Source organism: Leptonychotes weddellii, chromosome 2 (assembly GCF_054177405.1).
Source record: "Leptonychotes weddellii isolate Sample4059 chromosome 2, ASM5417740v2, whole genome shotgun sequence".
Lineage (NCBI taxonomy): Eukaryota > Metazoa > Chordata > Mammalia > Carnivora > Phocidae > Leptonychotes > Leptonychotes weddellii.
Window position 1 is genome coordinate 42,495,104 of NC_138370.1, and position 23,224 is coordinate 42,518,327.

Genomic DNA, 23,224 nt, shown 5'->3' on the forward strand with positions numbered 1-23,224 from the left:
AGCCATGATGACGCCAGCACTTTTGTCCATCTGGCAATTATATTTCTTATTTTAAATGAGTAACACAGCATTCTACCTGACCCATCAGTCGTTTGTCCGTGTAGACCTTATCACCTTGGGGGCTGCACATCAGGAAGGTGGTAATCCAGCACATGTGCATTCGCTAAGCAGTGTCACCCAGAGAGGATGACAGGTGGCCACCAGCTGGTCCCTACCAGACACACTTTTATCCTACCTGTCACCTGCCCCTTTCGATCAGTGACCTCAAAGTATCAATGCAGGCATGGAAAGGGGACTTAATTTTTCTGCCCAATATTACAATGCCTCATGAGGTTTGTATATACACTCGAATAGATTCTTTTGGTTTTATCCTCTTCAAATCTACCCTTGAAATTGCAGTCACAAGAGCTTTCTGAAATGCAAATTTGACCATGTCATTCTCCTGCTATAAAGCAATGATTCCCCATTGCCCATAGATAATTTTTCTTAAAAGATTTTATTTATTTATTTGAGAGAGAGAGAGAGAGGTCAAGCAGGGGGAGGGGCAGAAGGAGAGTGCAGCACGAGGGGAAGCAGACCTCCCCCGGCCAAGCACGGAGCCCAACATGGGCCAGGTCCCAGGACCCCAAGATTGTGACCCAAGTGGAAGTCAGATGCTCAACCGACTGGGCCACCCAGGTGGCCCCATAGATCATTTTTTTAAGAAAGGAATGGGAAAGAAAAGAAAATACAAATAGGTCCTACTCAGTGTATTTCCATGTCTTGACCAGTCCAGTCCCTCCTTCAAATACTTTAGATTCATTCATTCTACAAATATAATCACTTGCAATATTTTAATCAGATCCAGTGAAATCTCTTAATATCACAATTGTGCATCCAACTTTGCTTCTTGAATACAAATCTCAGTATGCCATTCACTAGGCTCTGTATCCTTAGACGAGGTGCTTTATCTACCTGAGCCTCATTTTCCTCAGTATCAGAGTATCTAGTACCACCCTCTCCGTGCTGTCCAACATGGTGGCCACCAGCCCCGTGTAACTACTGAGCACTTGAAGTGCAGCTAGCGTGGCTGAGGAAGTTAACTTTTAATTTTACTTAATTTTAATGAATAATGTGTAAATTTAAGAATTAAAGTGCCTTTAAGTATGTTTGGAATACCTTGGGCACAGGGATCTATTGTTTCAACTTTATGACTCCAAATGCAGATCAAGGATTTCTGACAAAAATTTAGCATCCAAATTGAGATGTGCTAGAAGTGTAAACGACACACCTGATTTCAAGAACTTTACAGGAAAAAAAGGAAGGGAATACCTCAGTAATTTTTTTATATTGATTACAGATTGAAATGACAATATTATGACTATACTAAGTAAATTGTATTACTAAAATTAATTTGACCTATTTCTTTTTACTTTTTTAAACTGATAAGAACAGATACTACACTTGATATTAGCCAAAAGGCCGAGAAGCGATCTTTTTACTTTTTTAAATGTGCCTACCAGAAAATTTAAAATGTCGTGTGTGGCTCACATATTTCTACTGGACAGCGCTGATCTAACTCAGCACCACTGCTGAGCTAATGCATGTAAAGTGCCTGACACACAGTAAGCACTCAGCACATTTGTAAAATCCCATGCTCTTCCTGATCACTGGAATGTTTGGTGTCTTCCAAGATACTTTTAGCTTGGTGTACTATATAAACCCACTTTTAAACAATCAACAATTATATCTGATGTAAAATATAAATCGAAAGATTCTCCTTGTGTTTATCAGCCCCAAAGCCATTCAAGGATATGATATTAATTCCATTTTCTTTCAAATAAACAACCCTAGGTATTATTAATTTACTCATTTACAAACATGTATCAGGCGCCTGCTATATTTCGAAGACTGTACCAGGATCTGGGAATACAGTGTGAGCAAAACCACACATAGGGTTCCTATGCTCCTCAGAAATAGGCACTCGGGGTCTAATATCTGATATTCCTATTTAACTAATTATAAAAAACAACTAAAAGGTCCACTCCTTCAATCAATAAGTAAACTGTTTTATCAGTGGGTAAAAGTGAGTAAGACCATCAAAACAGACTTATTTCATCATATTATTTATATATGTGTTAATTCAACTTATTTGAGGTAGTACATATAGAAAATTTCAAATACTAGTACTTCTGGAGTTGTCAGAAAAAATAGTTTCTTATTTTTATAGAATCTAGTTTACTTTTTAAACTTCCACATGATAATTGTTAACACTTACTTAAATATTTACATGGAAAAAACAACTTATGGGGCGCCTGGGTGGCTCAGTTGGTTAAGCGTATGCCTTTGGCTCAGGTCATGATCCTGGGGTCCTGGGATGGAGCCCCTCATTGGGATCCCTGCTCAGTGGGGAGTCTGCTTCTCCTTCTCCCTCTGCACCCCCCCCATGCTCATGCTCTCTCCCTTGCTTGCTCTTTCTCAAGTAAATTAATAAAATCTTTTAAAAAACATGTTTTTTAATTTTTATTTTATTTTTAATATTTTATTTATTTATTTGAGAGAGTGGACAGGGAGAAGCAGACTCCCCATGGAGCAGGGAGCCCAACTCGGGGCTCGATCTCAGGACCTCGAGATCATGATCTAAGCCAAAGGCAGATGCTTAACTGAGTGAGCCACGCAGGTGGCCCAAAAAACTTATGGTGTTTTTTTTTTAAAAGGATGTAATTTCACTTCATTCGAAATAATGGTTATTAGTTTTTCAAGGTTATTAAAAGACAAAATATTTGTTAATCTTAAAAATTTTAGGAGCACCTGAGTGACTCAATCCAACCCTTGGTTTTGGCTGAGGTCATGATCTCAGGGTCCTGAGATCGAGCCCCAAGTCGGGCTCCATGCTGAGCATGAAGCCTGCTTGGGATTCTCTCTCTCCCTCTCCCCACCCTCCCCCCACTTGCACACTCTCTCTTAAAAAAAATTTTTTTTAATAGGGTCTGGGGCGCCTGGGTGGCTCAGTCAGTTGCGTGTCTGCCTTCAGCTTGGATCATGATCCTGGGGTCCTAGGATCAAGCCCTGCATCAAGCTCCCTGCTCTGCGGGAAGCCTGCTTCCGCCTCTCCCTGCTGCTCCCCCTGCTTGTGCTCTCTCTCTGTCAAATAGATGGATAAAATCTTTAAAAACAAATAGAGTAAGGGCGCCTGGGTGGCTCAGTCGGTTAAGCATCTGCCTTCGGCTCAGGTCATGATGCCAGGGTCCTGGGATTGAGACTCGCATCGGGCTCCCTGCTCCACGGGAAGCCTGCTTCTCCCTCTCCTCCTGCTTGTGATCTCTCTCGCTATCTCTCTCGAGTAAATAAATAAATAAAATCTTAAAAATAAATAAATAAATAAATAGATAGATAGATAGATAGATAGAATAAAATAAAATAGGGTCTAAATCTAGACTGTCACCTGTTTGGTATATCAGGTAAGCTAAGAATGGTTTTTACATTTTCAAATTACTAAAATAAAAGAATACTTTGTTACATGAAAAAATGATAAAAAATTCAAATTTGGAGGGTTATAAGTAAAATTTTCTTAAAACACATCCAGACTCACTTACTGTAAGTATTGTCTACAGCTAGTTTTGACAGGCCTGCAAATCCTAAAATAATACTATATGGCTCTTAACAAAAAAAGTTGGCCCATCTCTGGTCTAGAGACTCATACAAAAGTGTACAATGACAATTTCTGAAAAATGACTGAAAAATGTCTCTTCAATCAACTTCTGTACTGCCTCAGAAACTCTCATTTTCACTATTTTTCAGATCAACTACCATGCCTGATTGTGAAGACAACCTTGTCAACTCAGTATCTGTCAATACAGTACCCACACATTTCTGGGGCAAAGAGAGATGGCAAAACATTATGATTTTGGAAAACTAACAGTAGTAAAAGTGCCTAAGAATTCATTCCTAAAGCAACTGAATGGAAATCATTTGCCTTGAATTAAAAAAAAATTTTTTTTTGAAGTCTGTACTCCAGAAACCCTGTGCAAACTTGCCTTTGTTAACTCAGGAACAAGTGAATGTAGCATAACATATCCAAGTATATTTATTATGTGTGCTACTTACTAAATTACAAGGTGGAAATGCTCATATCATTATCCTTTAAAGAACCTGAACAACTGGGCGCCTGGGTGACTCAGTTGGTTAAGCGACTGCCTTCAGCTCAGGTCATGATCCTGGAGTCCCTAGATCGAGTCCCGCATCGGGCTCCCTGCTCGGCGGGGAGTCTGCTTCGTCCTCTGACCCTATCCCCTCTCATGTGTTCTCTCTCTCTCAAATAAATAAATAAAATCTTTAAAAAAAAAAAAAAAAAAGAACCTGAACAATTAAGGAACACTGAAGGCTGGAAGACAAGACATAAACCCTTTTTTCTTATTTTGGTTAGTTATGGTGACGAACCCTTGGTGATGATGACACAAGGATAAGCATTTATATGTTCACTTTACCAAGGGAATCCAAGCCTGAGAAGCCCTACAACAGCATCTTTGCACACAAAGGAAGAACTAGTAGTTGGTTTGTTTTTTCCCATTTTATATATGGAAGGATCACTGACATGAAAGATGGAATCGCTGGCCACACAGGCATCTTTTCAATCAGCATCCGAGATGTGCAGGGTGCTGCGCTCTCTCCTCAAGGCTTTGTCCTTCCTCCACAGTGGAAGCAGTGTTGAAAATGGAGAAAAATATCCCTGTGGTTGACAAGACAGTCCCAAGCAAAGTGCGGGACACTGAAAAAGGACAGGCCGTACAACAAGGACAGGCCAGAAATGTGACTGTGCTTTTGATGGCAGAAATTAAAGCTGAGTATTAACTCTTTAATTCTCCAGATGAACCAACAACGCCATTTGGAGTCCCAAAGTTTGAAGGACATAAACAGCTTCATCTGAACACAAACTTCTAGATACATGAAAAACGCTATTATGCCAAATTAATTCAATCTAACTAATAAGAGAGCAGGAAGTTCTTTCAATTATTTTATGTGCTGTCTGAGAAACACACTTGAATATGAGTACAGATTTCATTAATTGCAGTTCATTATTTTCCAGATTAGTTACTAAACTCGCATCAGAAGGTCAAAGACAGCAATTCTGTCAGCTGCCACCTCTTCCCGGTGCAGTATCTTTGCATTTCTGGAACTCAGAAATTGGTTACAAACAAAAACAAATCTCCATAAAAATGAGAAACATAAATCTTTATGAATATCTTCAAACCAAAACATTCTGTAAGATATAAAAATCTTCGTTTTTAAATCTTCAGAATAAACTGCTAACTTCTACCCTACAAGGAAAGATCCACAGAGATCTTTCCAAATATTGAAATAGAATGCCAAAAAGTAACAGCAGCTTATCTGAAAACCTGCTGACTCCAAAGAACAAGTTAATAGACATTAATTTTTTCGTTAGAGTCTCACCACGGTTATACGTTTGCATCTCTCCATGAGGGAGGGTATTGAACACTCTTGTTTGAAAAGGTCAAGGACACACTGATTAAAAGTACTTTTAATAATCCTTCCTTCATTACACAACTTCTGCCTCTCTTCCACCTAACAGTGAAAACACAGCAAGGACTGGGAGGAACAGGACCTATCCCATTCCTCAGTTCTTAACCTGGACTATTTTTATATTCTCAAATCTTATTTTCTGAAAACAGAAGTGGCAAAAATTCCACGGTGTTCTTTTTCTTAAGAGAGCACCCCGCTATCTCTAAATCATCCTACTTATTCACAGCTGCTACCATTCTCTTTGTTAATTTCATCTCTGTCATTCTCGGTGCCTTCCACCCCCTGCCTTAGCAAGCCGCCCTCATGCCGTTCTCCCCACGTTGGTGCTGCCATCCCTTGAATGCTCAGAGTCAGCTCTCTTAGTCATTGTTTGGTCAAGCTATAAATCACTCCTCTAATCCTTCCTCATAAATCATTTCTGACGTTATCCCCTGAAATAAATCCAATTGGTCAATGGATTTCCCATAGTAACATACCCAGAACCAAGTGCAGTAATCTAAGTGTGGTCTAATAACACCAAGGGTGGCATTCAGGTGAGTCCGTGGGGGTGTCTTCGATACTGTGACTACTTCAGAGAAGGACTTTAAGCCTCCAAACTAAAGAGGGACAGAAATATAAAAAAGGAAGAAGTTTTAATATCTTTCATCACAGTTCGGTGGGAAATGGAGAGAGAAATAGCTTTACAAATGATAAAAAGATTAAGTTGGGGCAGGGTAGAAAGAAAATGTGCTATCATACATGGTCTATTTGGTTACCATGTACTGTTTCTGTTGATCCTCAAACCATTTGGGGGTTTTTGGGTCTTTTTGTGCTGTTACACATTATATGTCTTCAGCAAGGTTACTATCTATTATCTCTAAGTCTTATGCAATATTAATATCATATTTATTCTTTCCTATACTGTAGAATTGGTCCAGATTCCTTTTAGGCATAGGCACTGATTTCTGTTTTTTCTGGGTTCTCTTTTTGATGTTATTCTATAACACAGTTTTTTAGTCTGGTATTGATTATTTAATGACTATTTATACAGGCCATTGAAATGAGTGCACTAACAAAGCACCAGCAGCAAACAAAACATAGAATCAAAATAGAGAGCAAGCTTCACAGTACTTGTGCATTTCTTTACGCTACTGGTTAAGTCATACCATTAGATACCTCACACAGAGCTATGGCAAAGCCAGGCAGTGAACAGAGTGGTCTAGGAACGCTGGTCAGCATGAATCTGTTTTAGGCTTACAAGATTGGGTACACAAAGAAAGGCCACAGACAGGGTGTCCCTTTATTTCCATAATGTATCTAACAAAGTCTCCCATGAGCTCTTTGGTAGAAAGAGCAAGAAATGTGGACCGGAGGTGGCAGTTACTGAATATGCAGAGCTGAAACGCTGATCTGTCACCCTGTGACTTGAGGAGTAATCTTGAGCTGCCTACGAAAGGGTCCTCTCTCAGGCCCTCCAATGTTCAATATTTTGTTTATGACTCAAGTACAGAGAGACTATGCCCTTAAAAAGTTTGCAGGTGATAGCTAAAACACATGTATTTTTTTACATAATTACTCAAGAAATATCTTGACATTCTAGGAGCATTAAAACAAAACTAAGATGAAAAATTTTAGAAATCAAGCTAAAGTTCCTTATTTAAGTATTTTTACACATCGATTAGACAACATAATAATAAAAGAGAAGAACTGCATTGCCAAGAGTGTAAACAAATAAACAAGCAAACACAAAAGGGAATGCTAACTGACCAGAGGCACAACAAGCTAATACTGGCCTTTAAAAAAAAAGTCCAATCATATGCTACTTTGGTAGAAGTACGTTGTTTAGAAGAGGGAGATGATAATTGTACCATTTTCAAGCATGGGCTTGAAAATACTTCTGGGCTCCCCACTCGAAGCAAGACCTGGACAAGACAACTGAAGAATGATGAAGCACTTATTATCTGAGATACAGTGGGCTAATCTATAGCTGTTAAGTCTGGAGAAAACCTCCTCTTCCCCTCCCTCTAACTCCTGGGTAATAGCAGAGGAAACTCTGAGGCAAAGACTGGTTGGAAATAAACTGATCTTTTTCCTGGAGGACTTGGAGGTGCCACAAGGAGGGGCAGGGCAGATCATCAAAAAAAAGTAAGACCCTCAACTTTAGGTATCAAATCTGATTTCCAAGTGAATCAGATGGCATTATATTACGTAAAGACTACTATTTTAAAAAATTGGGGGCGGGACACCTGGGTAGCTCAATTGTTAAGCGTCTGCCTTCGGCTCAGGTCATGATCCCAGGGTCCTGGGATCGAGCCCGCATCGGGCTCCCTGCTCGGCGGGAAGCCTGCTTCTCCCTCTCCCACTCCCCCTGCTGTGTTCCCTCTCTCGCTGTGTCTCTGTCAAATAAATAAATAAAATCTTAAAAAATAAATGAATAAATAAATAAATAAAAATTTAAAAATTGGGGGTACTAAAAAAAAATCTAACGAATACAGGATTGTTCTTATTGCTGTTATTTTGAAATCCCATTGGCATTACCATGCTCCTATGAAACACCACTCAGATGGCAACAACTTAAAGCATATTTAAAGTGGCCCTAGTAAGGGAACCTCTATTTGACAATGTCATTTAAAATTATAATTTACTGCTCTTAGAGTTTTCTCAGAAATAGTCAATAAAAATGAGATGAACACAAGTGTCTTTGACCAACTAAATCCTAATGGTAAGCTTAAGTTGTCCCCCCATTTAGGAATAGTTCTTTAGTGGAACTTGCATCAATCTAGGAAAGGAAGTTCATAATTATGTCTTGATATCACAAGTACCCACTCAGATCTGATACTCTCACCTGTAAACTGTAAACATAGTGCTTTATACCACTGGGTGACACTGATACAAACTACCTAATATTATGATCTGAATATATGTCAATGGTCAACCAATACACATTTCATATCAACTATGCCCCTGCCCTCAAGGATTACATTCTAAAGAGGAGCTAATCAATAAACATATAAACATAACAATAACATCCAATGAAAAGATTAAATATGGGAATAGTACTGATGTGGTGGAAGCTGTTGTTTTAGTTTAATTGGTTGAGGCCATTCTATACGCAAACGTACTTCCTTAGACTGGCCTGTCTTGACCATTCGAAATAGCAGACCACTCTACTAGAGACCTGGTAGCCATGCAAAGACTTCATGAAAGAGTATTCCAAGTAGAAGGAAAGGCAAAGGCAAAAAATTCTTGAGACCAAAATGAACTTCATGTGTTCGTGAGATAAGAATGAAAAAGGGTGCCTGGGTGGCTCAGTCAGTTGAGCGTTTGCTTTCGGCTCAGGTCATGATCCCAGAGTCCTGGGATCAAGAGCCCCTCAAGAGTCCCGCATCAGGCTCCCCGCTCAGTGGGGAGCCTGCCTCTCCTTCTCCCTCTGCCCCTCCCTGCCCCCTCCTAGTGTGCTCTCTCTTGATCTCTCTCAAATAAGGAAGGAAGGGAGGAAGGAAGGAAGGAAGGAAGGAAGGAAGGAAGGAAGGAAGGAAGGAAGGAAGGAAAGAAGGAAAAGGCCAACATGGCTTAGTTTGGTGAACGAAGAGGAAATAAAAGGCATAAAGATTAAAGGTCAGGGGTCCAGGTCATATAGGACACTGTAAGGCACAGTAAGGAATTTAGATTTTATTCAGTGAGAAGCAGTGAAGATTTCAAGCCATGAACTAAAGTAAGACTCTGGACGGTCACTCTGGCTACTTCGTGAATAAAAGACTTTTATGTGGCAAAAAGTGTCAGACAGACCTGTATGTAGGCTGCTGTAATCATCTGGGCAAGAGACCAGGGTGGCAAGAATGAATGATGAGAAATGTAGATGACCGGGAGTCACTGGATTAGAAGTGGTACCTATGAAATCTTACTGGTGGAGTCTTTGTGAGGTATGAGCAACTGGGTGGATATTTGTGCTACATACTGAGATGGGCATGTATTATTTTAAAATATTTTATTTATTTATTTGAGAGAGAAAGAGAGAAACAGAGAGAGCACAAGCAGGGGGAGGGGCAAAGGGAAAGGGAGAAGCAGACTCCCCACTGAGCAGGGAGCCGGATGTGGGACTGGATCCCAGGACTCTGAGATCATGATCTGAGCTAAAGGCAGAGGCCTAACAGACTGAGCCACCCAGGCGCCTGATGGGCATGTATTTTTAAGTATTTTGTGTGTTGGGGGTAAACAGACTTATGAGCTGAAACCAACAGTAATGTTCTGGACTGGTAAAATGTGAATGCTTAATTGATTTACAAGTAGAAAAGCTTAATGGGCATTTAGCTCCATGAGGCCAGAGCTCAGGGGCAAAGTCTGGGCTAGAGATTGAAATATGAACATTGTCAATGCAGAAATAGTTAAAGCCATGGAACTGAATGAGATGACCCATGGAGAGAAGGCCCAGGATGGAGCTCTGGGGCACCTGAATGTTAGCAGCCTGATGGAATAAACAGTCCCAGAAAAGGCAACTGAGAAAGACTGAGCGGTCAGCAGGAGAGAAACCATGCAAATGTCACCACACTGAAGCCTAGAGATGGAAGTGTTTCAAGTATGATGTCAAGTCAGAAGAGGACCCTGGAATGGGTGCAGGCAAGATGCAGCTCCCTGGTGACCTTCAGGGAAGGCCCTTCGGTGGAGTAGGGGTTACAAACCAATTGGACCATTTAGCTCCACCACTGGGCATCTTCATTAAGACCAGCTTTGTATTTATATTTTCATTTATTCATGAAATATGAACTATCTGGGGCCACTTTCTCCAATATCTTTGCTTATATATGCTCAAAAGAAGTAAACCAAATGGACAAATATTGCACAAAAGATCTTCAAAATATCGCAAGATCGCCTTTCTTAAACTGGACATTACAAAATGCAGTTATCTGCCATCACTACATTTCTTTCTAACACATGATTATTCCTCTCATATCCAGAAGAACCAGTCATTTACCAGCAAAACAGTAAAAACAATTTATTGTAGCAGGTGATCTGACTTGCCATATCAAAAACTCAAAGTAGTTTTTAAAAACTAACTCTAACTATAGCAGTCTGATTCAGTAACTTCTTTTTTTTTTTTTTTTAAGATTTTATTTATTTATTTGAGAGAGAGAGAATGAGAGACAGAGAGCACGAGAGGGAAGAGGGCAGAGGGGGAAGCAGACCCCCCCGCCAAGCAGGGAGCCCGATGTGGGACTCGATCCCGGGACTCCAGGATCATGACCTGAGCCGAAGGCAGTCGTTTAACCAACTGAGCCACCCAGGCGCCCAATTCAGTAACTTCTAATGCCATGCCAATTTCCTTTAACTTCTAGAACTCTGTCTTCACCAAATAGCGACTGAAAAAGGGTGGTTATCCAACTATACATTTTGATAAAATCACCTTGGGTGCTTATAAACACAGGTTGTAAAGGCACCCCCAGATGGGGTCTGGGTTAGGAGGTCAGGCTGTTATTGTTTTTAAAGTTACCTTCTTAAAAAGCCACCATGGAAATTCTGACAGAGAGTCCATGCGTCGTACATTACAAAATAATGACGTGTAAGTTTAGGACAGAATAACATATGCAACAGCAAATCCTTGGGAAAAATCATTTTTGCCTAAGCCCCAACCAAGTATTAGACTTGCTATTTCTTGTAGCTCTCGTGGTCCTAGATTCTTTGGTAACTGCCAAGTACCCTTTATGTGCTTAGTCAAATTTAGTTCAAACATCCAAAATCGTGATCTTTATTTTTCTCATACAGTATGTGTCCATGTCTGCTTAAGTACATGTTTATACAATGCTAGATTTAAAATATTATATATCTGTAGAGCAGCCTTACAAAACTAATACCACCACCCTTGAATATGCATTCATAAACTCAGAAAATTCTTTTAAATAGTTAAGGTCTCGGACAAGGACTCACCTGCATTTCTGCAACTTGAATGTTTTCAATGAATGTGGATAAGCTGATGTCAAAAGACCTATTTCAACAACTGAACTTGCACTGTATGTGTTTTTTAAGGAGTATAAATAAATCCTCATTTATCATTTTCTGCTGAATTCACACCTACATAAGGCTGGAAATTACATTTCCAAGAGGCTTCCCATTCACCATTGCACAAGAGCAGTTTCCTGATTATGTGGAAAACCCTTTAAGATTTTCTCTAAAAACTTATTTGAAGGCTGGGCAGAGAGTTTCATGAAAAGGGGGAAATAAGACAAGTGATCACGTTTAATATTTTAAATGAAGGAACAGGTAAACCACAGGAGAGGAAAAAGAGGTGGAGAGGGAAGGACAGTGATGATATAAAATTGTTTGAAATAAGAAACGAAATCAAGAATTAAAAATAGAATTACATTTTCTGTTTGGCAATACACAAACAACGCTAAGTGCACTTCATAAATTTTACTATTGTTGCTCTAAGTAATATTACCATAAATCACATTAGCAGTGTACTCGGCATTTTTTAAAAGCAAAAAGGATTGAGACCGTCAATAAGTTTCAACAGCTCTGTTACCTCTGAAGAGGGTGGAGGAGAAATGATCACAAGCTTTCAGTGGACCTAAAAGCCCAGATCCAAGGCCCCCCACCCCTGGTACCCCTCTCCCTCCAGTGTCATTGCAACACAGAGCATCATTCCGCCAGGAATCAGAAACTGTTCACTGTTGCTTTCCTGATGCTCTTACCTGATGCGCGAGGGGAGAAGGCTGTTTGCCCCTTTTCTCATCGCGGACAGGGAAAAGAGACTTCAAGAGCTTTGGCATTTGTGGCACAAAGGATTTTACTGGATTCAAGTAGGAGGCCGCGAGGCTACTAAGTCCTGTCAACAATATTGAAAGGAAAAGAGATCAAATGGAAATGACAATGTAGACATTTTCTCTCCCATAAATTTGCCAAATTTCATTTGTAGTGAATCTAATAATATAAATTCTTTTTTTTTAAAGATTTTTAAAAATTTATTTATTTGACAGAGAGATAGCACAAGTAGGCAGAGCGGCAGGCAGAGGGAAAGGGAGAAGCAGGCTCTCCGCCGAGCAGGGAGCCCAATGTGGGGCTCGATCCCAGGACCCTGGGATCATGACCTGAGCTGAAGGCAGCCGCCCAACCGACTGAGCCACCCAGGCACCCCTAATAATATAAATTCTTAAAAAGTACCCTTAAAAAATGTTAGAAAAACATAGTATTATCATAGCTACCCTCAAACACAATGTTGTTTCCTTTTTCTAATTAAATAACAGCAATTAGGGTATTTCTAAAACATTCTAATATCCAATGTTCCTATTAGTATCAGAAGGGTAATCCAACCCCAGTCCTCGTCACTAATTGGTTCACATACTAACTTCTGCCCTAGAATAAGATGGGGTTTTTCATTTTTAAATCACATAGCTGATGACACACATGTATAGCTCTCTATCTAGACTTTAACCTCTTTGAAGTCAGGGACTATGTCTTCTACAACTTTAGTTTTTCATATCTACTTATTGAATAAAGATGATGAAATGGACCTTTTAGAAAAAGGGTGATGTTTGGGTTGTTTTCACAAGAAAGGGATTGATGCCCTGAACCAACCTGCTCTAAATTACCAAAGGCTGGGATCAGACATGCAGACAATGCCTATGATAGAAGATTTCTTTCCTATTAGTGAATAAAACTAAATTTCTAGGGAAATGTAATCTAAAACTCATAAATGATAAAACACTGTATCCACATAACACTTTAAAAAGAACAAGCAAGTCAACCTGAGAATTTGTGTGTGATACTGTATGAACAGAAACACACAACCACCCACATGCCTCTACCCCACACTGACCCCTGAAATGACTCCAAGTTCATTGGTAATACAGTTGGTACATGGACCCATACAGTTCCAAGGCTTGTATATTTTACATAAAGTAGTACAATAGTAACTCTAAGTAGACTGTGAAAAGGTAAGGATTTTTATAATCATGAGAGCAATCATTAAAAACATAAAGCAAAGAGATAACTCTAAATGCCAAGAGATATGTTAAAACTGAGTTCAAAAAAGTCAATTAATTTACAAGGCAAAAGTAGGAAAGAGAAAAACAAAACAAACAAACAGAAATAAGTTTGAGATGAATAAAGAGCCAGAAGAACATAATCATCAAAATGTTGGGAAAAAAAAAAAAAGACAATCTAGAGTTCTATATACAATTAATTAATTCTACACTAAGAATGACCCCTAATTAAATAAAGATCTAGCCAATAATCTATCAAAGGCTGCATATATCATAAAGAGAGACAATCAAAAAAAGAGAGCATCAGTCATGCTGTGTCTTCTGAGGTAAATACACAAAACTACACTTTCATTTATTCTACCTCCCACCCCTCCCTCAAACTGGCCTGAATCTGTTCAAGACCGTGGAGCTAATCACCAATTCACAGGAAATATGGTAGACAGAGAACCATGTTTAAAAAACCTCATGGGGATATAACCAGCAAAAGTAAGAACATACAGAGTCTACCATACAAAGACAGTCTCTTCAACATATACAATGCATGGGGGAAATAGATAGAGAGGAACATATACATTAAACAACTCAAGACACATACCAACTCATCACAATATATGAACCTTACAGTTGGATTTTCACTCAAAATAACTAAAAAATATTTTTGATCCAACTGGAGAAATATAAATACTGACTAGATGTTTGATGATTATCTAGCACTTATTTTTAAATTTTCTTAAGAGCAAAATGTTATTTGGGGGTATTGCTTTAGAGATACATGTACAAATACAGATGAAATGATATCTGGGATTTGCTTCAAATTAATCATAAGAGGGTGTAGAGAAGCAGCAGGAGCAGAGATAAATCAGGCTGGTGATGAACTGATCATTCTGAAGGGAGGCGGTACTTGAGGGCACATTGTGTTACTCTTTATACTCTTGTATGTTTGATATATACCATAAATACCACAGTAAAAGAATTCTTCCAACGTGAAAGCAAAATAAAAACTTAAACATATAAAAGAAAGGGTCTGTCACTAACAGACGACTGCTAAATGACTGATGATGAATATAATTCACAAAAAAAAAACTAAACTCAGAAGAACAAAGTGAGATGCAAGAAGCAACAATGAGCAAAGCAAAGTGGTAAATATGTAAATCAAGTAAGCATTAATTACAAATTTTTTAAATTAAATTTTATTTTTTTATTATTATTATTTTTTGAGTAGGCTCTATGCCCAGTGTGGAGCCCAACTTGGGATCGGAACTCACAACCCTGAGATCAAGACCTGAGCTGAAATCAAGAGTCAGACGCTTAACCAAATGAGCCACCCAGGCACCACTATTACAAACTTTTTTAAAGATTTTATTTATTTATTTATTTGAGAGAGAGAGAGAGGAAGAGTGAGAGGGAGAGAGAATCTGAAGCAGACTTCACACTAAGCACAGAGCCCTACACAGGCTCGATCCCATGACCACAAGATCATGACCTCAGCCAAAACCAAGAGTCAGACGCTTAACTGACCGAACCACCCAGGCACCCCACAAATTTTTTTTTAAAACAACAAATTTGGGGCACCTGGGTGGCTTAGTTGGCTAAGCCTCCAACTTGTGATCTTGGCTCATGATCTCCGGGTCGTGAGATGGAGCCCCATGTTGGGCTCCACACCCAGCTTAAGACTCTCTCTCCCTCTTCCCCTCCCCCCCCCACTGGCATGCATACATGCATGCTCTCTCTCTCTCTCTCAAAAAAAAAAAAAATTACAGAACTTTAAAACAAGGTGGCACTCTATGACCCAGTAATTTCACTCCTAGGTACGTAACTCAAGAGAAATGTTCACAAAATGACTTGTATAAGAACAAACTTTATTCATAGTAACCAAAAACTAGAAACAAACTAAATGTCCACAAACAAAAGAACTAATTAAAAATTATGATAAACTCAACTGTGTAAGTGAAGTTTTTCTCAACAATAAAAAATAAATTACTGAAAGATGCAATGGTATGGAGATGTAAACAGAAATGATAAATAAAAGAAGCCAAACATAAAGAGAGTATATACTGTATGATTCCATTTGTAAGAAATTGTACAACAGGCAATACTAATCTGAAAGGATAGAAATCAGAACATTGGCTGACTGTGGACAGTAACTGGAGTCATATAAATCTTGTATATCTTGACTGGGATATAAGTTACACGGGTAAATACAATGGTCAAAACTCATTAACTATGACCCATCGTCAAGAAAAAAAGCAGTCAAGAGAAATAGACCATGACATGGCCCAGATGCTGGATTTAGCAGATAAAGACTTTAAAGCAGCTTTTATACACAGGTCCAAGGAAGTAAAGAAGAATCTGATCTTAACAAATGTACAGGTAGAGAATATCAGCAGAGAAATTAAAACTTTAAAAGCAGCAGCAAGTAGAAATTCTAGAACTGAAAAGAAGAATAACTGAAATAAAATATTCTCTGGATGTGCTTAACAGAAGGTTGAAAATGGCAGGAGAAATTATGCAACCAGAAGAAACAAGAATAAGATAAAAAGATGAAAAATAAAAATTTTAAAAAATCAGAGCTTCTGTGACCTGTAGGGTAATATTAAGCAATCTAACGTGTGTAATTTGATTCTCAGAAGAGGAGAAAGAGAGGAATGGCCAGGGGGAATAATTTAATGAAATAATAACTGAACATTTCCTAAATTTGTTGAAAACTTAACTTACAGATCCAAGAACATCAATGAAATGCAAGCAAGGTAAGTGCAAAGAAAACTATACCTAAGAATATCATAGTCCAACAAAAATAGAGAAAGCTATGAAAGCAAACCAAGTAACAGAGTAAACAGACACATATTACATGTAGGGAAAAGAGACACAAATGATGACTGATTCTCAGCATAAAAGGAATCTAAAAGATAACATAAGACCTTTGAAATGCTGCTAGTGGAAAAATCCTTCCAAAAAAAGTGAAATAAAGATAATCCCAAAAGGGGAAAGCACTCTTTTCTAAGACAACTGCACAATAACTAATACTACAGAATATTCTTTGGGCTAAAGAAAAATGATATCAGATAAATATAAGACTTCAGGGAGGACTGGCTAGTGCCAGAAATAATTAATATGAAGAAAAATATAAAAGATTATCTATAGTCTCTTAATTTCCTTAAAAGATAGTGGCTGTTTTAAAGCAAAAAGAGTGGGGCGCTGGGTGGCTCAGTCGGTTAAGCATCTGCCTTCGGGTCAGGTCATGATCTCAGGGACCTGGGATCGAGCCCCGCATCAGGCTCCCTGCTCGGCCAGGAGCCTGCTTCTCCCTCTCCCTCTGCCCACCTCCCCCCTGCCAGCTTGTGATCTCTCTCTTTCTCTCTGTGTCAAATAAATAAATAAAATCTTTAAAAAAATAATAGTAATAAAGCAAAAAAGAGTAACTTTGTAAAAAGTGTTCATAATGTCTGTAAAAGATACAACAAAAATAGTACAAAATAAGGGGGGATTGGGAACAGGCAAAAAGAATTAAACAAGGTTCTAATATTTGTACAGTGGGAAGTGATATATTATTAATTCTAAGTAGACTATGATAAATTAAGAATCCATACTACAGTCCTTGAGCAAAGACTTTAATAAATAAACAAATACAGAAATACCAAAAAGCTAGAAATGGAAATAAAATTAACTACTAAAAAATATTTTTCAATTAACCCAGAAGAAAGCAAAAAAGAAGTTACAGTGGAGAAAAAATAGAAAGGCCAAAGAGAAATCAACAGCAATTCAAAGACATAACAATAATAATATTAGATGTAAAAGAACTAAACATGCCAATTAAAAGACAAAAATTGTCAGGCTAGATAAAAAAAAAAAAAGTTACACCTAACTATATGCTGTCTACAAGACAATCACTTTTAATTTAAAGAACAGGGCGCCTGGGTGGCTCAGACGGTTAAGCGTCTGCCTTCGGCTCAGGTCATGATCTCAGGGTCCTGGGATCGAGGTCCGCATTGGGCTCCCTGCTCCTTGGGAGCCTGCTTCTCCCTCTGCCTCTCTCTCTCTCATGAATAAATAAATAAAATCTTTAAAAAATAATAATAATAATAATAATAATAATTTAAAGAACAAATACAGGCCAAAATTTAAAAGACTGAGAAAAAGATACACCATTCACACAATAAGCAAAAGACAGTTGATGTGGCTATATTAATCAGGTAAGACAGATTTCAAAGTAAGAGAATTCCAGAAATACAAAGGGACAGTCATAATGATAGAAATATTGCTTTATCGGGAAAAAATAACAATCCTAAATATATATATACTTAACAGAGTTCCTAAAAGAATGCTGCAAAAACAGATCTGATAAAGGGAAAAACAGGTAATTTTCATGATCAGATCTGGAGATTTAATGTCCTCTGTCTCAGTGATTGATAGAACAAATAGGAAAAAAAAATCAGTATAACAGAATATTTAAAGAACAGATTTGAACAAGGTTATCAACCACCTTGACCTAATTGACATATACAGAACACTATGCCCCCAAACAGAATAGGTTCTTTTCAAGCATGCATAGAATGTTTACCAAGATAGAACACAGGCTCAAAAACATTCCAAAAGACTGAAATATTAAAGAGTCTTTCAGATCATGATAAAATTAAATAAGCAATCAATTAATAAAAAGAAGTTCCCCGCCCACCCCAGACATATGAAAACGAATTAACATGCTATTCCAATAACCCATGTCAAAGAATAAATCAGAGGGAAATTAGAAAATATTTTGAATAGAATGAAAATGAAAGCACCACATTCCAAAATTTGTGAAATGCAGAAAGAAACAGAGATCAATGAAACAGAAAATAAACAATAAAGAAAGACCAGATTTGGTTCTGGGAGAAGACTGAGAACACTAAAACATGTCTCAAAAGTAGTCAAGAAAACCAGAAGGAAAACAAAAATTATCAAAAATAAAAAGGGGCGCCTGGGTGGTCATGATCATGACCTCAGGTCATGATCCCAGGGTCCTGGGATGGAGTCCCACGTCAGGCTCCCTGCTCAGCGAGGAGTCTGCTTCTCCCTCTCCCTCTGCCTTTCTCCCTGGCTTGTGTTCTCTCTCTTTAAAATAAATAAATAAAATCTTTAAAAAAACTTTTTTTTCCTTAAAAAAAATAAAATAAATAAATAAAAAGAAGGAACATCACAACGGATCCTACAAACACTAAAAGGGCAATAGGGCACATTATAACATTTATTGAAATAAATGTTAAAATTTAGATGAAACAGAAAATTCCCTGAAAAACATAATTTATGAAAACTGACTCATAAGGAGACATAAAAAGTTTTAAAAAACCCTGTATTAAAGAAATTAAAGTCATAATTTAAAAGTTTCCCAAAGAGAAAATTCCAGGCCCAGATAGTGTCACGGGTGAATCCTGTCAAGCATTTAAGGAAGAAGCAATACTAAGTATATAAAATCTTCCAGAAAAAAAGATGGTAAGGAAATATTTCCCAAGTCATTTCATGAGGCCAACATAATCATGATACCAAAATCTAACAATTATGAGAAAAGGAAAGTAGATATTCATCACAGTACATATACACAAAAATCCTTTATGAAATATTAGCAAACAGACTCAAGCACATATAAAGGATAACACATCATGATCAGGTGGTATTTATCAGAAGGATGCAATATAAATTCAACATTCAAAAATCAGTGTAACTCAACATGTTCATGTTAAGACAAAAAAGGGAAAAAATCAGATGACATTAACTAGTAGTCAATAGTACGTTGTAGGAAATCCTGACTTAAACTATTTCTGAAAGGTGCTCAAATTTCATGACAGTGATTGACAAATGAAAATATAACTTACCTGGGTCAGGAGAATGGTTATTTGGGGGACAGTCAGGGAGGGATGGGGCAACTGGAGCTATTCCTCTGGAAACTGCAGTTTGCGATACATCCTGTTGACTCTCCCACCGGCCCTGTTAAGGACAAAAACAGCAGTTTTTATTCAACTGAATCAGTTAACAGAAAAACCTAAAATTATTTAAGAAAAACCTGTCATACATTACTAAAGCTTTATTCCCTTTACAAGACATGGCAGATTTGACTGTTTAAAAATACCTTTCTTCTTATACTTTTCATCTTCCTAGTGTTAATTTCCCAAATACTAATAATACCTCACATTTGGATATTCCCTCCAGTTCACAATCTGAAGTCTCCTCAGTTCTGTCCTAACATTCTGTTCTATACATCATGTTGCTTCCCATGAACTATGGCTATATGAAGACATTCCTTTTGAAATCGTTCCTTACGTTCTGCCTCGTAGGCTATTTCTGCTCTTCTGCCTCAAGATATTCTCTCGCTTCAGATTCTCAACTGAAACCGAGGAACAACCCCCACACTGTGGGCTGTCTCTTCTCCCTTCTCCAGGGTGTATCTTTCTATCCATTCAAATACCAGTAGTTCATGAAAGTAAAAATTCTAGAACAGTGTATTACCAAGGCTCTTGTTTTCCAGATATTAAAGAGAAGTTCCAGTTAAGCACAAATCAAGTAATCACAAGTTCCTAATAATGGAAGTCTCTGGATTAACAAGTTTTATTGTACTCTCAACTTATTTTACAAATTCCCGTTGAAGAGATTTCATTGCATTATACAAGAACAACGCCAGCTGGGTGATGGATTAATTAACCAATCCAGAATGGGTGGTGAGCCACAAAAATGGTGATATCATCAACGCACTCTTAACATTAGTCCCATCTGGTAAAGAAATAAACCCCAACCAGGGCGCCTGGGTGGCTCAGTCGGTTAAGCGACTGCCTTCGGCTCAGGTCATGATCCTGGAGTCCCGGGATCGAGTCCCGCATCGGGCTCCCTGCTCAGCAGGGAGTCTGCTTCTCCCTCTGACCTTCCTCCTTCTCATGCTCTCTGTCTCTCATTCTCTCTCTCTCAAATAAATAAATAAAATCTTTAAAAAAAAAAAGAAAAGAAATAAACCCCAACCAAATGTTACAAGTACAAAACCCAGTAATGGAGATGAGATTGCCAGTCTTCTAAAAGCTTTAAGTTCCCCTTTGATCCTTTAATAATCACTCTGACTTCTTTTTCATCAGAGTTAAATAATAGTATTTTATATCAGTTTAAGCTGGTATTCCCCAGATGAGTGACCCTAACGACAATTGAGTTTTCTTTAGTAATCGCCTGCAAAGCGAGTTTTCACTGCTCTTCAAGATGGATGGAGGTGAAAAGGCCCCTACGGTTTCAGATATATATTGGAAACCTATCTGCTTTTAGCAGCAACCTAAGTACTGATCATAAAATCAATAAACCTTAAGTGATCTGGCTCCTGTTTACCTCCGAGAATGCCACTTTTCCCTACGAACCCTCTCAGCACTTGATATTTAAAAAAAAGAAAAAAAAAAAAATGGTATGATGTCTTAGCATTAGGAAACCAGGAAACAAAACAGGCATGAAGAGATGATTAGGGAAACCATGAACTCTGAAAGACTTCACTGTAGGAGCATTTGTGTTACTATGAATCACACAGTGATTTACATACTTTAATGTTTCATTAATGTCTTTTGCATTTAAATTTAATTGTCTGTTTGGGAAGCCGCAGCTTTGTGTACTCTGGGACATCACAATCAGGTAGCTGAACACTAAGGTCAATACTCTGGCGCTTCTCCGAGGAAGAAAAGCCTCATGCTTTGTTTACAGTGTTAAGCTCACGCAAGGTTGTTTTGAAGACAACTTACTTAATTTGAGAATAAATTTATTTTTCTATTTTCGATTTTTCGTTCTTGTTTGGCAGCTGACACAGTGGCACTCTATCCTTTAGGGAAACTAAGTAGCTGATTTGGAGTCAGCACCTCAGCCATTTGGTGTATAATGGTCCAGTGACAGACAATGTAGGTGTCATCTCTTCCCCAAGGCACACTCAGGGCTCCACTAGCTTTCCGGGTAATATTTCCCAGCTGGTACTCCTACACACAGTGTTACTAACCAATCAGAATGGAAGCAGTAACTTTTACTGTCTCATATATGCAAATATCTCAAGTGAGAACATGTGAAAGGATGCACACAGCATACACATACCGCCTTAGCCAGACCACTAGCCCTGTCGGATGATGAAAAATGGAAACTCATTTCACTTCATCCATCCTACCTTAACCGTCATCTTAACCTTGAGGAATTTCACATGCTAACTGTTCCCAACCAAAGACAGGGACACAGAGTGTCTCAAATTGAGCTGGGAAAGAACAGACTCTGCTTCAGAGGGAACAACAAATTTGGATGATAAACTGTGTACAACGCTCCCTCCTCTTCCTTCTGATACCCACAGATCTCCGGGGAAATAGTTCACTGAAATCATTCACTTACTCTTTTTCTCCTGTAGCGCACGTCCATTCTCTTGCCAAAAATGAAACCTGTGGTTCAGTGTCTAACTACACACACTGCCCCTCAGGGACAAGGCAATTAGTGTTTTTCCAATAAATTTTACATCCCTGGCTGTTCCAGAGTTATTTTCCCTTTACCGAAATGTTGGGGGTGCGGGGGAGGGAAGGAAGCATCCCAGTTAAAGGTACTTCAGAGGGAGAGGAACTCAGGACAATGAATAAAAAGGACCTGGCCAAACACTGGACCCTTCTGCTCTCTTATGAGCTCAGTTCTCAAAGTGAAAAGATTATGATATGTATACAAATAGGCCTGGAATCTGAAAAGATAGATCTGTGATTTGTTTCTAACATTCTGCATGTCTACCAACTTCAGAATCAGCCAAGATGAGCAGATACAAGAGAGAAAACTCTGGCTTTGTTTTAGAGCCTTAAACTAGCTTCGTACTTATTAGGGATTATTTGTGCTAACAGGCTGAATTCCAAGAAATAAAACCCTATTTGAGATAGCAATTACTTGTAGCTGGCATCGTATGTAAAGACAAAATGGAACAGGGAAAACACGGGAGGCTCTCAGCTGACTTGAGAACATGCTTTGGTCTTCCTCGTGCACCTACAGGTCTTCTTTTACTGCTCTTCCCAGACACAAATACTTTGGATTTTCCAAATTTAAAAAAAAAAAAATTTAAAAATTAAAAAAAAAAAAGAGGTCTGCTTTTGATCAGGAAAGTGACAAAGAGGTAAAGAAAGAGAAGTGCCAGTAACATTTCAGGTCCAAAGGTGGCTTCTAATGCAACTAAAGAAGAAGTGACTCATATTTGGCTTCAGCCTTTACCTGTGCCACACTAATTGCAGTTTTCAGGAAGGTGCAAAGCACAAAAATCAGTTTTGTTAACTGAATATTCATTTAAGCTTTTGGATACTTTTAACTGCATCAGAAACTCCAATCAGAAGATGATAAACACAATATCTTACTAACTTATTAAAAAGTGTAATTCCATCTAAAATGGCTTTAGAAATAACAATATTTTTAACTTGACAGTGTTCCTTGCATTGCAAAAGGTCTCAATGCACAGCCAATTTTTAGATGGATAAGCAAACAATCTGCTGAGGATTAATTCTGCCGCTAAGTCCATCTTGGTAGACTGGTCATAAAAAGCTTGCCAAGTTTTCATTATATCTATTAAAAAATTGCCTTATAATGATGAAGAAATATCCACTAACAGTAAATAGCAACATCACTGCAATATTATATTATATATACATGTATATATATATTTTTTAAATTTCTCAGGGCTTATCAAGATAAGTATACTCTTGGGGCACCTGGGTGGCTCAGTCATTAAGCGTCTGCCTTCGGCTCGGGTCATGATCCCG

The 23,224-nt window shown here is 38.3% G+C and overlaps 1 protein-coding gene and 1 pseudogene across 3 annotated transcripts in view; both read right to left on the reverse strand.

Moving 5' to 3' along the window:
• The window catches only part of KIF13B (kinesin family member 13B), a 201,145-nt gene that overhangs the window by 17,377 nt on the left and 160,544 nt on the right, over positions 1 to 23,224 (reverse strand). For 2 of the 3 annotated variants that reach the window (XM_081810654.1, XM_081810659.1), the window contains exons 36-37: positions 19,322 to 19,433; positions 12,186 to 12,319 (exon numbers count right to left, since the gene is read on the reverse strand). In XM_081810654.1, the coding sequence (XP_081666780.1) occupies positions 12,186 to 12,319; positions 19,322 to 19,433 (246 nt within the window). Of the gene's footprint in view, positions 1 to 5,708; positions 6,117 to 12,185; positions 12,320 to 19,321; positions 19,434 to 23,224 lie in introns of those variants that run through there. The other variant, XM_081810662.1, reaches the window with a different exon arrangement.
• LOC115942437 (U2 spliceosomal RNA) lies at positions 1,370 to 1,473 on the reverse strand (annotated as a pseudogene).